Source organism: Dama dama, chromosome 14 (genome assembly GCF_033118175.1).
Source record: "Dama dama isolate Ldn47 chromosome 14, ASM3311817v1, whole genome shotgun sequence".
In the NCBI taxonomy this organism is placed as follows: domain Eukaryota; kingdom Metazoa; phylum Chordata; class Mammalia; order Artiodactyla; family Cervidae; genus Dama; species Dama dama.
In genome coordinates, this window is record NC_083694.1 from 28224323 (window position 1) to 28239820 (window position 15498).

At 36.3% G+C, this 15498-nt stretch overlaps 1 protein-coding gene across 2 annotated transcripts in view; it reads right to left on the reverse strand.

The window, feature by feature from the left end:
• SCCPDH (saccharopine dehydrogenase (putative)) overlaps nucleotides 1–15498 on the reverse strand; it is a 29936-nt gene that overhangs the window by 12356 nt on the left and 2082 nt on the right. The window contains exons 2-5 of one of the 2 annotated variants that reach the window (XM_061160203.1): nucleotides 14565–14677; nucleotides 9274–9354; nucleotides 7012–7141; nucleotides 4714–4763 (exon numbers count right to left, since the gene is read on the reverse strand). In XM_061160203.1, the coding sequence (XP_061016186.1) occupies nucleotides 4714–4763; nucleotides 7012–7141; nucleotides 9274–9354; nucleotides 14565–14677 (374 nt within the window). The remainder of the gene's footprint in view (nucleotides 1–4713; nucleotides 4764–7011; nucleotides 7142–9273; nucleotides 9355–14564; nucleotides 14678–15498) is intronic. The other variant, XM_061160204.1, reaches the window with a different exon arrangement.

The following is a 15498-nucleotide window of genomic DNA, read 5'->3' on the forward strand; positions in this document are numbered from 1 at the left end:
GTATATTTCTTGAGTTTTGCTTCTTTTGTTCAAAATTGTGATGTCAGGATTCATCATGTGTTAGAAATACCTCTTTACTCTGCAGCTGACCATAACATTTTCTTTGATTAAAAAAATACTCAATTTAAAATTTTTAAATGTATAAAAAATACTATATAGCATATTAAAAATTTGCTGAGAGATGATTTTATAAGTTCTCATCACAAGAAAAAAAATTATAACTAAGTATGGTGATAGATATTAACTAGTGGTGATCATTTTGTAATACATACAAATACTGAATTATGTTGTACATCTGAATAGTATGTTATATATCAATTACACCTCAATAAAAATAAATTAATAAAATATATTTCTGGGCAAAAAGAAGCCATTCCTGACCTTGAGGCCATGAAATGTCACCTTCTAAAAGCTTAGTGTTTTGCCTTATTCATTAAGGTCTTATAACCCACCTAAACTTGATTTTGTACATGGTGCAAAGTATGAGTCCAATTTCATTGTTTCTCCATACCCATCATCTCCTGAAAACTCTTTACCATAAATCAAGTGCTCATATATGCACAAACTACTTTGAGCTCTTTATCCTGTTCTGTTGACCTATTGCTATCTCCCTGCCAATATTACACTGACTTGATATTCAAGAGCATTGTTCTACCTTATTCTCCTTTAAGAAAGTGTTGCCTATTTTCAGCCCTCTGCATTTTCATACACATTTTAGAACTAGTTTGTCAAGCTGCACACTAAAAGAAAACAAGCAAAAAAAAAAAAAAAAAAAGACCTGTTTGGGATTTTGATTGGAATTATATGGGACTATAAATCAATTTAAGGAAAACTGACATATTAGCAAAATCGAGTATTCCAATCCATGAATATGGTGGATTCTTATATTTACTTGCCTTCTTTAAGCTCACTCAATAACACTTTATAGTTTTCTTCATAGAACTCTTACACATTTTGTATCACTTATTCTTAAGTATTTGATTATTTTAATTTTTTAAAGTTTTGGCTGCAACAGTTCTTTGTTGCAGCACACAGGCTTCTCAAGCTGTGGTGTGTGGGCTTCTCTTGTTGTGGGGGCCGAGCTCTAGAGCACACAGCCTCAGTAGTTGCTATGCATGGGCTCGGTTGCCCTGTGTCATGTGGGATCTCAGTTCCCGGATCAGGGATTGAACCTGCGTCCCCTGCATTGGGAGACAGTTTCTTAACCACTGGACCATCAGGGAAGTCCCCTAAAGTACTTGATTTTTTAATGCTACTATAAATGGTCTCTTTTTCAAAACAATTCATTTTCTAACTGTGGCTGGTATATAGAAATGCAACTGATTTTTATATTTCTGTTTTCCATTCTAGTCTTCTAGCAATAATAAAGACTAGAGTGGAAATAAACAAAACAAAGAAAAACAATTTAAAGTCAATGAAACCAAAGCTGGTTCTTTAAAGAAATCCATCAAGTTGAAGAACCTTTAGCAGGACTGACAGAGAGACAGACAGAGAGAGGGAGAGGGCTCAAATTGCTAAAATCAGGAATGAAAGAAGTGGCATTACCAATCTTACAGAAAGAAAAAGGAGTATAAGGAAATACTATGAACAGTTGTATGCCAAACAAATTAGATAACCTAGATGAAATGAACAAATTCTCAGAAAGACACAGTTATGGATCAAGTTGTGTCCTTGCCCCAAATTTGTATGTTGAAGGCCTAACCCCGAGCACCTCAGAATGTACCTTATTTGGAAATAGGTTGTTGCAGGTTTAACTAGTTAAGTTGAGGTCATACTGGAGGAAGTGGACCCCCAACCCAAAATTACTGATGTCCTTATACAAAGGAGAAATCTGGACACACACACACACCATGTGACAATGAAAAAGAGGTCTGAGTGATGCATCTACAAACAAAGGAACACCAAAGAGCACCAGCAAACACCCAAAGCTAGGAGAAAGCATGGAGCTCCCTCACAGTCCTCAAAAGAAACCAACCCTGCCAACATCTTGATCATGGACTTCCAGCCTTCTATCTAGATCCAGACTGCTAGCTAGATCTGGCCTTAAACACTGTTTCCCTTGTTTAATCCAGCTTGTGGTACTTTATTATGGCAGTCCTAGGAAACTAAACCAGACACAAACTACCAAAACTGACTTAGGAGTATATAGAAAATCCTAAAAACCTGTAAGAAGTGAAGAGACTGAATTCTTGTTATCTCTTCACTGATTTCTAGTATATAATTTCTAGACTATAATCGTATTATAGACTGAAACATACACTAAAACGACGACTGGCACACTATTTCTGTAAAAGGTCAAACTCAGTATTTTGGGCTGTGTAGGCCACATATGGTCTCTGTTATACATTCTTCTTTGTTTTCCATTACAGCTGTTTAAATATATTAGAATTATTCTTAGCTTGCAGCCACATAAGAGCAGGCTGTGGGCTGACACCTGCACTGGAGCTGCACTATCCAGTATGGAAGTCATTATACAGCACATATGGAAAACTGGCATCATCGTGGGAAGATGTACTGGACAGCACTGTCTTAAGAATATGATTTGAAACCTCTGAAATTCTTTGAATCTTGCTTTATGGTCCAATACATTGTCTATGATTCAATTTTTATGTAAAGTAATAAAGCTTAAGGGGAAAAGTAGGAGAAAGAGCAGGAGGAGACCAATCCTGGGTCAAGGGATGCATAGAATCAAGGGAGTTATCTTTGTCCAACCTTGGAAAATTAAGGCTCCATATTTTGCTTTAAGGGGAATGAGAAGACGCTGCATTGACTTTGATGTTTTCAAATCTTTGGTCTGGATTAAGCCCCAACTTTGAGTCCTTATAATAACAGGACTTAACAATATTTATTGAGTGATTACTAAATGCCAACCACTGTTCTGATTTATATTCATTGACCAATTTAATCCTCAAAACAGTTATATGAAGGAGACAGTATATCATTTTGTATTACAGATCATCTCCTGCTGCTCTTTCAAAAGAAGTCTCTTTTTTTAAGCTATACTTATTTTCTCATTATCTCCCTGTAGTGGACATCTGTTTTTGTCAGTTCTACACTGGTCTCCTGCAGGAAATTTTTAATTCTGCTACCCTGTCTTCTACTTACAAAACTCTGTTTCCTATTTGGAATTTGTTCCATGGTGTTCAGAAGGGCTTGTTCCTATGATCCCCCCTCCAGAGGCCCATGACCCAGGCAGGCCTGGGCTATCTGAGTACTCCATTATACCCCAAGTCTCACTGTTTGGCTCAAGAATGACCAAATAAACCAATACTTGAGTAATCTTCCCTAATTTTGCATATTCAAACTCTGCCAGCTGTTCCTGGGAGATCATGAACCTTAAGTACAATGTGTATCTGCGGCCGCCAGCACTTCCCCACCATTGAGAGAGCCTCCACTGAGGAACACAGAATCACTGAAGAGACGCCAAGACGACAAGGGGAAAAAATGAGCTCTGATAACATCAGAACATCCAGATCCAGCCATACTGTTTACCTGCAGACATTCAGTTACAAGAGTCAGTAAACACCTTTCTGTTTTGTTTAAACCAGGCTGAGTTGGCTTTCTAAACTCATGTTCCCCAGAGTTCCAAGCACATCTTTCGTTCTCATTTCTGTGCTTCTGTTTTAGGTTGCTGCCTCTCACCTTCCAAATGCTATTCACTTTTTAAGGTTCAACTTAATAAGGCCTTCATGAGGCACTCTCAAATTATTCAGTCCTACTATCACTTCCCTTCCCTCTGATACTCTAGTGGATATTATTTGTAACACAAATTTTAGCATGTTTTACAGAGTTCTTTGTGTTCACCAATCTGAACCCATAATTCAAAGGAACAGACCCATTACTTAAAATGTGCTCCACACCATCCCACAGTTACATCTTGATTAAAGTATTTCCTCTCCCTTATCTACATTTCAGCACCAACCTTTAAAATTCAGTTCCATATCCCAGCTTCTCCAAAAACTCCATGATTTCTGGCCTCCCAGGAAGATGCAGTCCCCAGTCGCAGAATCCTACAGTACTTCACCTGACCTCTTTAGTAACAATTCTCGTCTCCTGCTAGTCTAAGTTATTTCCTCTTTAAGGGTTTGCATGTTGTTCATTGATATGTCACACTATCTTGCACTATTACATATACTTGCATTACACAATACCTGAAATACTGAGTACTTTTTTTAAAAGAGAACAAATACTTATGAAGCCTCAAGTATAGACACAGAATTGGGTTAGACACTAATGGCAATAAAAGTACTACCACAAAACATGGTCCTATTCCTAAAATGCAATTATCTTTTGTTCCCAAATAGACCATAAATTCAGTAAGATTACATTTACATCATATATTTCCTGTATGGCCACAAGAGCATCCAACTCCAAGTTAGGCACATAATACAAACGCACTGATCTGCAGTAAGGTGATAATTTTCTAGGGTGACAACACTTCACCACATAACAATGACAAATGCTTAGTGTTAGGATGAAGGTAGCTCATTCTAATATAATGAATTGTGCAACTGTTTTAAATAAATTCTATTTTAAGTCAGAATAATTCTCAGCAATCTTTAATTTTTAAAATTAAACACAGTGACTTTCATGCCCTAAAAATTACAACTGTACATACAATTTAATTAACCTAAACCTTTTTAACAGGCAAGTATCATTTCCAAAATGTTTTTTCATGTTAACTTAGAAAACATGTGACAAACAAAAACTAACCTCAGGCCCTGACCGTATGGTCAGGAAACTTTCCACAGCAGTGAGTGTACCTAGAAGAGGGGGATGGTAAAAGCAAAAATCAAGGAAAAATCCACCAACCCACGACAAATAATAATAAGCTATTCCTATTCACTTAGGAAACATCTTTATTAAGCTTGTACCTGACATAATCAGGGAAATCTGTGCTATAACAGTATTATTAGGTTACTGTAAACAGATTTAAGGAGCAGCTAAAGCCAGATAAATTATCAAAACTAAGTACTTTAACATAAACTAACTGCTGGTACTGGCAAAATGTTTTCTAGCAGTCAAACTGCCACTGCAAAAAATCTTTTCCAATAAGGCAACAATTTAGCTCATTCATTCTGGAAGCCCATCAGTTCTCAAAACTACACCTATGGGAATTATTCTATTTTCCAATATGAAAGCTTTCAAGAAGACTCATTAGTAGTGACTTATAATAAATGTACAGAAACCCTACCAAAGTGGGCCTTTGTGATGGCTTATTAAATACTTAAAGTAAGGCTGTTTAATTGAAATAAAAATGTAGAGAGTAAAAATAAAAGTAGAAAACCAAGGCCAGAAAAAAAGGGGAGAAATCAATTATATTAACCATGAGAACTAATATATATGTAGAGTGGTTAAGAATTTAATTAGTCTTTGAGCTTATTGAGAGCAGTAAGACAAAAGAAAAACATAATGGGCTAGCTAATTCTTAAAATGTGATAAAACGAAATACATCCATTTCTTAAGAGACAGTATTCCCAGTTTTAATCCCAAGAAAAAAATTAAAGCATGAAGCCTTAGAAAGCTGACAATGAGTAAGGTGATGAATAACTATGTCATCTACAAAGATGTTAACACCAGAGAAGAACTAAAGCCACACGAACATCTTTCTTAACACAATGAATGTCACAAAGCAGTAGCCGACATCATACTTAATAATGAAACACTAGAATCATTCCTAATAAAGAGAAGGGCAGGAATTGAATAACTTTAAAATATCTGTCAAAACCAAAAATAGATCATTAAAGTCTAGGTCATTGGAGAGGATTCTGAGAGTTGTTGAGAATGTGGCCCAAAAAAAAAAAAAAAAAAAAAGGAGAATGTGGCCTGAATATATGGCTCTGTGATCTAACCCTAAGCACAGGAAGAACATGCACCACCTAGTATGTATGTATGTAATAAAATGTGAACCACGTGAATCAACAATTAGTTGGGGTATTTGCTAAAATGCTGATTCCTAGCTTTCAGTATCTGAAAAAAAGTTTTAAATCTCAAAGTAGTATTTCTCCTTTAAAAGTAAAAAAGAAGGACTTATCCAAAATAACAACTACTAAATATTTAAGAATAATCTCAATGAGAAACGTGTAGGAACATCATGAAAAACAGTCCAAGCTTTTTTAGTAAATGAAGATTTCTAGTAAGTTTTTTAATAAATGTAAATATACTAGATCCATGGGTTGGAAGACTAAATAAGTATTTTAAAGATGTTCAATTCATGCCCTTTTCTTTATTAGGAATGGTTCTAGTGTTTCATTATTAAGTATGATGTTAGCTACTGCTTTCTGACATTCATTATGTTAACAAAGTATTCTATTCCTCAATTTCTAAAAATCTAAAATCAGTAAATAGTATGCATGTGCATTACATTTGTGGAGCTTCGTTATCAAAGCTACCTTTCTAACATAAACTGGAACACATTCCATCTTTTTAAGCTCTGGAATGGTTTATACAGAACTGGACTTACAGGCTTCAGATCATTTCCTAAAGGGACATTTTTTTGTATATGTATGACATTAGTAACTTCCATTGTTTTACTACATTAGTAATTTTTTACCATTCTTATTGTCTCCATTTTTATACATGAACTAAAAAAAAAAAAGATATCAAAAACTTTGTTCAATACTTCCCAGCTTTGTTCATTAAAAAATTAAAAATTTTCAATTTAGTATGATACTTTAAGATGTAGTAATTCCTAAACAAAGCAAGTTTGAATTTATAATGCTTGCTAAAAAATTTTTCCACAACTAGATTTCCACAACTATAACCACAACTAGATTCAAAAAATGGAGACTTCCTTCCTTTAGAACACTTATAGTACTATCCATACCTCAAAAACCAATAGTGTCAGTAGCATTTTCTAACATGCAGAGTTACATTAAAACAAAGTATGTGTTTTAATATTACCCATTAATAATTATGTTTCTTTTCCCAAGCAGATTTGAGTTCATCACAATTACCAACATGAAACCACTCTATTTTAAATTCCATTATTGCTTATTGATCAATAATTACCATTCATTTTATTTCTGGTATATATTACTCCCAGATCTGCTGGAATGGAGTCAAAGCCACTGCTTCCAATGATATAAACCCCCTTTTCTGCAGCTTTCTCATGATACTTCCAATACATTAGTTCCAGAAACTAAAGATTCAAGACAAAAGATCTAAATCAGAGCTACATAGAAACATCTAGATCAATATTAAAAAACAAAGCAATTAAAAAGCAAATTTAAATTTAAACAATTTAAAAAACAAAGCAATTAAACTGTGAAAATGCTAACTAAGATGCCTCTGCAGCAAAACATTAACTGTGAAAACAGTTGGCACTTATTCAGCAAACATACCTACTCTGTTCCAGGTGAGAGATATGTTGATCTGAATTAATTCACTTTTTAGAACTATTTTTAAATGTAAAAGTAATTGCTATTATGAAAAATTAACATAAAAATATACAAAGAAAGCCAAACAAAGCTACCCCAAATCACATCTTCCTGATGAACATCATTACAAACACGTATCTATGCGCATATATAAATAGAAAGATAAGAATGGTCAGAAAGGAGGGGATGCAAGAAGGTAATAACATCTGTTCAAATTCTTTGCCTGTTTTTTAATAATTACTTTTTAAAAACAATTTTAGATTTATAGGGGAAAAAATTGAGTAGTAGAGTGTTCCTAGGCACTCTGCACTCAGCTAACCCTATCATTTCATCTTGCACATTAATGTGTTATAATTAATGAACCAATGTTGATACATTATAACTAACTGAAGTCTATACTTTGGTCAGGTTTCCTTTGCTTTTACCTAATGTCCTTCTTCCATCCAGGATCCCATTCAAGATACTGTTCTACATTTAGTCGTCATGTCTTCTTAGGCCCCTCTGGCTGTGATGGTTTCTCAGACTTTTCTAGCTTTTTATGACCTTTACAGTACTGTCCAGGTACTTGGTAGAATGCCCCTCTATTGGAATTTATTTCATGATTTTCTCATTACTATAGTGAAGTTATAGGTTTTGGGGAGGAAGATCACAGGGGTAAAGTGCCACTTCATGATGTCATTATCAACAGTACATACTGTCTCACAAATATATGGTTACCAAAGCGGGGGGGAGGGTGGGAGAGAGAGATAAATTAGGAGCATGGGATTAAAAGATACACCACCAATATATAATAGATAAACAATAAGGATTTACTCTACAGCACAGGAACTATATCCTATAATGGAAAAGGATCTGAAAATACACATAGCTGAAACATTTTGCTATACATCTGAAACTAACACCATATTGTAAATTAACTGTACTTCAATTAAAAGAAAAGAGTACATACTATCAACATAACTTATCACTGATGATGTTGACCCTGAGCACCGGGCTGAGCTAGTATTCTCCAGCTTCCCCACTGTAGAGCTTTTCTTTTTCCTTCTCCGTTCCCTACTATACTCCCTGGAAGGAAGCGACTGTGTGCAGCCCACACATAAGAAGGCAGGCGTTAGGTTCCACCTCTGAGGGAAGAGAAGCTACCTGAAATGCACAGAATTCTTTTGCACAGGAGATTTGCCTCTTTTCCTCCCTTGCCCTTTTTTCAAACTGAGTTACTTAAATTTGCATTTTCGGTGTACACTCTTTCTGGATCACTATTAGGTTTTGATACCGCATTCATAGTACTTTACAAGGTAACTTGGAAGCTTCTCACCATTTTCTTTGTTCTAGAATATTTTAAATAAGAGTCAGTTTTTCTTACATTCATGTTTCTGACTTCTTGCATCAGTCTTGGTAAGTTACACTTTCTCAGCACTTTTCAGTATCACCAACTGATACGCTCTAAGCATGTATACACTATATTGGCACACGATGACAGGACTGAGATTATAGGGACATAGCAGGTTATAGTTATAAAGCAATCAGTGTAGCTTTGTTCTTACAAACTCCGCTCCCTGCAGTCAGGCAAACCTCAATTCAAGTCCTAGCTTTTCAACTTAATGGTTGTATGAGCAAGTTTTAATTAATTCTGTTTACAGCATGCAGTAGTGATATAAATCAACACACACTATACACAAAGGCTTTGAAAGAAATCAGGTTGTTGGGGACAAATTCAGAAAAAAATGAAGCGAATACCTTATCACCATGCTCTCCTTTCAAGCTTTTAATGAAATACCATCTTTAAATGCTAGGGAGGAATCATTACCTTCTAAAATATGTCTGCAAAATTGCATCATTTTTCATGTGAACAGAAGTTGTATTATTAATTCTGTTCTCTTTTCATTTTACATACCTGAGGTTCTCCAGAGATGTCAATACAGCTAGTTCCATTTTCAATACATGCTTTTATTACAGGTTCTCCATAAAATCGGTACTGGGGGAATAAAGAAAACCAACAGTTTATTCTTATTTGGCAAGCTTAAATGAAGGAATACCATTGAGTTTTGGAGGTACAGTCTTGGTTATCAAGAAATCAAATATTAATAGTCTAATAGAAAATGAGAAAGTAATATAACTGCAATATACTGACACTCACAATGTAAATAAAGGACTGCTGGAATTATCTCTAACTGAAGATAAACTCAGAAGTTTCATAGAATCAATGACTCATTTGAGTTGAATTCTGAAGAACAGTAAGGATTTGCCAGGAAAAAGAAAATCCAAACAAAAGAAAAATTATATGTAAAAGTGTAAAGAAGAGTGATGCTCAAGATATCTGAAGCACAGAATATTTGAGAGGGAAGTGTAAGAGCTGAGTCTGGAAAGAAATACTTGAGCCAGATCAGGAATGACTCTAAGTGCCATGCTATCAAGACTGAACTTTATCTTTTCTGCATTGCTGAGCCCTCCTGGAGGATTTGAAATAGGACAGTGATGAAAAATTTATAGCACAGACATATCACTCTGCCTGTGGCATTAGAAAACAAAACTTATGGCAGGTAAGAAATGAAGGACAAAACTAAGGAAGGGGAAGGATTTACTAAGGGTGAGATATACTTAAGAGAAAAGATTTGACTTCCTGATTAGTAGGACATGGAGGCCAAACACCAGTGGCTGTATTAGACAAAATAAAAATAGGATGAAGAGATTTGGAAGGGATAAGTTTAATATCGGAACACAGTAGATAATCTGAGTGATTTTATCTCCCAAACTATTTGTTGCTTAAACTCAAGGAATTAAACATTTAAAAACTGTATATAATAGTTAATACATCAGAGTCAGTCCCATTTCAAAAGAAGCATGATGAATTTTTCCTTTTGAGGGGAGGGTAGGAGAAAAATAAGCTCCTCTGCTTCTCTCATTCCTCACAGCAAAAGATGGAGAATGGAGATGGTCTGCTTCTTCTAGACTTTAAGAAACAGGTAAAGGGACACTTAAAAGAGGGCACTGCAGGGACTGACCTTTTCAAGCAGGTTACAGGTTCCTCTCTACCTAACTCCACAGCCTTCTCTCCCCCTTCTTAAAAACAGCAAATGACACTGGAATGACAGGACTGGGAAAGTGTGTTTAAGTTCTAGTTCATCCTCTGCCACTAGCCAACACTAAAATTACTGAAGCACTTCACTTCTGAGGCAACACGGCACAGTGGAACAAACAAGGGCTTTCCAGGCACCAAGACCTAAGTTCACATTTTAAATCCATCATCTACTAAATTGTATGAATTTATTTACAAACCACGGGCATGGATTACTATACTAATATACATTTTTAAACATACATAAAAGTCAAAGTTCTATTTTCTTCCTGGACTCAATGGATCACCTTAGGCAATATTTACACACATCCATCTGAAACTCATTTAGTGACTTCCTTGGCCTCCTGATTATTTTACCCCCAAATATCTCAAGTTACCAGTAGTCTACTTGTGTCTGAATCACCCGGGCCCTCATTAAGCCTGCTGATTATTCAGTCCCACCCCAATATCCTCCAGTAATAAGTTTTCTGGGGTAGACTCCAGGAACCATCATTATAAATAAGCCTCACTGATGACTCCAATGTACATCAGAGGTAGAGAATTGCCTCCCTAGACATTCTCCCCAGAAAATCTCACCTACTTTCTGGATTTCGATTAAAGTATGTACGCTGACGACTTTCAACTCCTATCTTCAGAGCTGCTCACTGATGAGGCTGCCTCATCTGCAGCTTCTGTCATAAAATTCAGGATCCACAAAAGCACAGAACATGTGGCAAAACTAATGTCTCTTAGGCTTCATTTTCCTTCCTCTATTTCCTCTTCATCTTGATTTCGTCACTTATTTACAGAAAATAATTCCATTATAATTCCATTACGTATTTCCTGTCTTAACTTAAAAATATCTAGCATACACCTCAGTTTCAATATATCCAAAATCAGATTCATCATCTATCTCTCAAAAGCAGTTTTCCCCTCTCCACTTCCGAGCGCAGAAGACCATAAAGAATAATGCTTAAAAGTATTCATTCAGTCATTTTCTGTATATTTTGACATACTGCTTGTTTATAAATGCCTGATTAGTACTACACGTATCATTTAGTTTGCACGAAAGAGACCCTCACAAAGTAGAGCAACGGGTTTTAAAAAATACCTTCAAAGAAACAAATTATGACACCCAAACTAGCAAACTTGCATTTACCCTGGGAGAATAATCCATATTACAATGTAAAAACAACCTTCAGAGTGGAGGTTAAGGAGCAGAATGTTTTGGAGGCAAAAAGCTAGAGAAGATTGTAAACCATCCAACTGGAAACATCCAGAAGGTAATTAGATCCACCAGTCTGGAGTTTAAGGGGTAGGTTTTCAGTGGAAATAAGTTAATGTAGGCACCATCAGCATACAGATGGTATTGAAAGCCATGGATTTCTAATCTTTCTGACTATGACCCTAAGAAATTCATTTCACATAGTGACTCCATACACAAATGTTACCTGACATGAAAGCTTCATGAACCAATACTTACCTTTATTATGTGCAATTCATCCTATTTTCTACTTGAGTCTGTCAGATTATTTTCTTTTTACTGCCTGGTCTTAACCCACTGAATTGATTTCACAAGGTTTAAAAAATACTGGCCCAGTTACAATTTCTGTTTGGGGTAATGAAAATGTTCTAGGAATAAAGTCCTGATAGTTCTATAAGACTGAATGTACTTAATGTTACTAAAGTGTATACTTAAAAATGGTTAAAATGCTAAATTCAATGTTATATGTATTTTACCACAATCATAATCACATTTAAAAATGGTCCAGCAAATGTAAACAGAAAAGAGTTTCTAAGGCTTAAGCTCTGAGGCCTCCGGCATTCACAGGAGGATAAAAAGGTGGCGGGGGGGGGGGGGGGCGGGTTGGGCGGAACTAGGAAAGGGCAAGAATTTAGAAACTAAATGAAGAAAGGAAAAAGTGATCAATTGGAACAAATGCTGAGTGGTTTGACTAAGGTGAGCAATGAGAACTGACAACTGGATTTGACAGGACAGGGATGTTGGCATAGTAGTTTCATTGAAGGCCTAAGTATAAAAGCCTGACAAGACTAGAGAGAGGAGAAGGTGAGGAAGAGGAGACAATAAGTAAAGAGAACTCTTTCAAGGAGTTTTGCTACAAAAGAGGCACAGAAAAATGTGAGTAGTTAGAAGGGTATGTAGAACTAAGGGACGTTTTTCTTTAAATGAGAGATATAATCCCATATTTGTATGTTGAGAGGAATAATCCATCAAGACGGAAAATTTGATAACAAGAAAACATGTAACTATCAACCTGTAACTATAAAGTCTTTGAATATGGTGCCCAACAGAAGCAGGGGCACTTTTTCCTTACAAAAGGAGGTAAGGCAAAGTCAAGGCATAATGCAGGTAAGTAGGTAGTATAAATTCTCCCGACAGGCAGGGAGAGAAGGAGGGAGAAAGGGAAGGAGAAAGAAAGAAAGACAAAGAAAGGAAGAAAGTTACCAGGTAAGAGTGAGAAAAAAGGAAAAAAGGAATGGGATGTCAAAAGTATGACAAAAAAGAAGTTATAAAACTGTTGCTTCAGAGAATAGAAGAGAAAATAGCCTAGGGAGATAGAACTGCTCGAAGTACTGAGACTGCACATGCGGTTTGTAATCACATATTTTAAGTGGGACCAATCAGCATCATCATGCATTTTTTCTTCGGCCACACTGGGTTACACATGTTCAGATAAACAGTAAGCAACGAGCTGGAACAATCAGGGCTCTGGTCTTTACAGAATATGGGTAGGGAGGGACAAGTAGGTTGAGGATGTGTATAAGACAGTGATTCAAGCCAACAAACCACAGAGCCACATTCTAAGCTAGTTAAGAACAAAATAAATTGAAATAAACAATAGAAATATATTTTATGACAATCAAAAATTTTCTGGTTTCATTTCACAAAATTATCCACAATTTCCTAAATGCTTTGACAATTAGGACTGCTTCCTCAGATCAGTAAATGTCACCAACATTCACAGTGTTACACAGACCACACAAGTATCTCTTTCTCATCCAGGCCAACAGCAGCAGCCAGAGGTTCTCTTGTCAAAATATCTGGACTCAACCACGTCTCTCCCCCTCTAACACTCCTACCCTGTCTGTGGCTTGCTTGCATCAGTCTACTCTTGGTTCTCTACCATCTATTTTTCCTCTCAGAAGCCAAAGAATTTCAAAACCGTAAATCAAATTATGTCAACCTGCTTTCAACCATTCAATAACTCTGTCATATTCAGAAGAAAAATCCAAACCCCAACCTTGACCTTTCAGACTTAACCACCTAGCTCCTGGATATCTCTCCAATCTAACTCCCCACCTCTCTGCCCTGCTCACGCCCAACTACACTGGCCTCTCTCACATTCCTCCGTCTCTCCAAGAACATGCTCATCTCAGGACCTTTGTATTTGCTCTTCCCTGCAACTCAATACCCTCCAATATACACACAGTTTATTCCCTCACTGCATTTAGGTCTCTCTGCAAAGTAATACACACACGGTTCATTCCCTCACTGCATTCAGGTCTCTCTGCAAAGTTCCTTATAGAGACCTTCCCTGACCATCCACCCAATAGAGACTGGTGTGTCAATCTTTTTCTCTCTTCCCTGTTGTATTTTTCTTCAAAGCACCGGTCACTTACTCACTATTACAACATTATTTTTCTGTCTCCCCACTGGACTATCAGCTCCATGAGAGATTTTCTGTGTATTTTCTATATATATATTTCAATAAATATTTATTGAATAAATGAATGAGTCCTTTTAAAATATCTTTCCTTGCACATGCATTAACAACACAATGCAATTTTAAAAATAAATAAAAAGAAGACTGTGGGTACCTGCTCACTTTTTTAGTTAACGGGTATATAGCACACAAAAAAGCAATTATAACTGTAGCCACTGAATAAAACAGCAACAGTCCTAGAGTCTAGCGTCACTCTCTCTTTCAGGAGACTTTGGCCGTATTCATTTGCTTCTCGTGAGAAGTAAAAACTCCTTATAAGGGGTTAAGGTTCTGAATCAATTCTTCTGTCCCTTGCCCTTATGTTTCTCTGGAATACAAAATACCAGACTCTGCTAGAAATGAATAGATTTTTTGTTCTGACACAAAGAAGGGCAGATTACTTACTGGGCCTACACAGTTGAGGACAACTGTTGCCTGTTTAGCCATTTCATCAAGTGAGGCTGGATTAGTGATATCACAAATTATTATTCCAACTTCAGATGACAGTGTTGGTCTTCCTGAAATAAAGAATAAATTGTTTTAGGCAAATCCCAATACAGTATTAGATCTCCCAGATCTTCCTTTCATAATAACCAGTGATGGCAAATGTACTAAGAGATAACTCTTCCTCTCAAACAAAAGATAAAACTGTTTTTAACAAGGTAATTTAAAAAAGGGAGAAGACTATGAGGAAAATGGAGTTAATGCTAAGGGTTAATAAAACATTATTGTTGTTGTTGTTTAGTTGCTAAGTTGTGTCTGACTCTTTGCTGCCCCAGGGACTGTAGTCCGCCAGGCTCCTCTGTCCATGGGATTTCCCAGGCAAGAATACTGGAGTGGGTTGCCAGTTCCTTCTCCGGGGGATATTCCAGACTCAGGGATCGAACCCCTGTCTGCTGCACTGAGGGGATTCTTTACCACTAAGCCACTGGGGAAGCTCCCTAGTAAAATAACTTATTAATGTTTAAAAGAAAATCTAACATAAGAAATGTGTAAATGCACTGAGGAAACCAGATCTGAAAGAGACACGTGCACCCCAATGTTCATCGCAGCACTGTTTATAATAGCCAGGACATGGAAGCAACCTAGATGCCCATCAGCAGACGGATGGATAAGAAAGCTGTGGTACATATACTGAATGGAATATTACTCAGCCATTAAAAAGAATACATCTGAATCAATTCTAATGAGGTGGGTGAAACTGGAGACTATTATACAGAGTGAAGTAAGCCAGAAAGAAAAACACCAATACAGCATACTAACGCATATATATGGAATTTAGAAAGATGGTAACGATAACCCTGTATGCGAGACAGCAAGAGAGACACAGATGTATTGA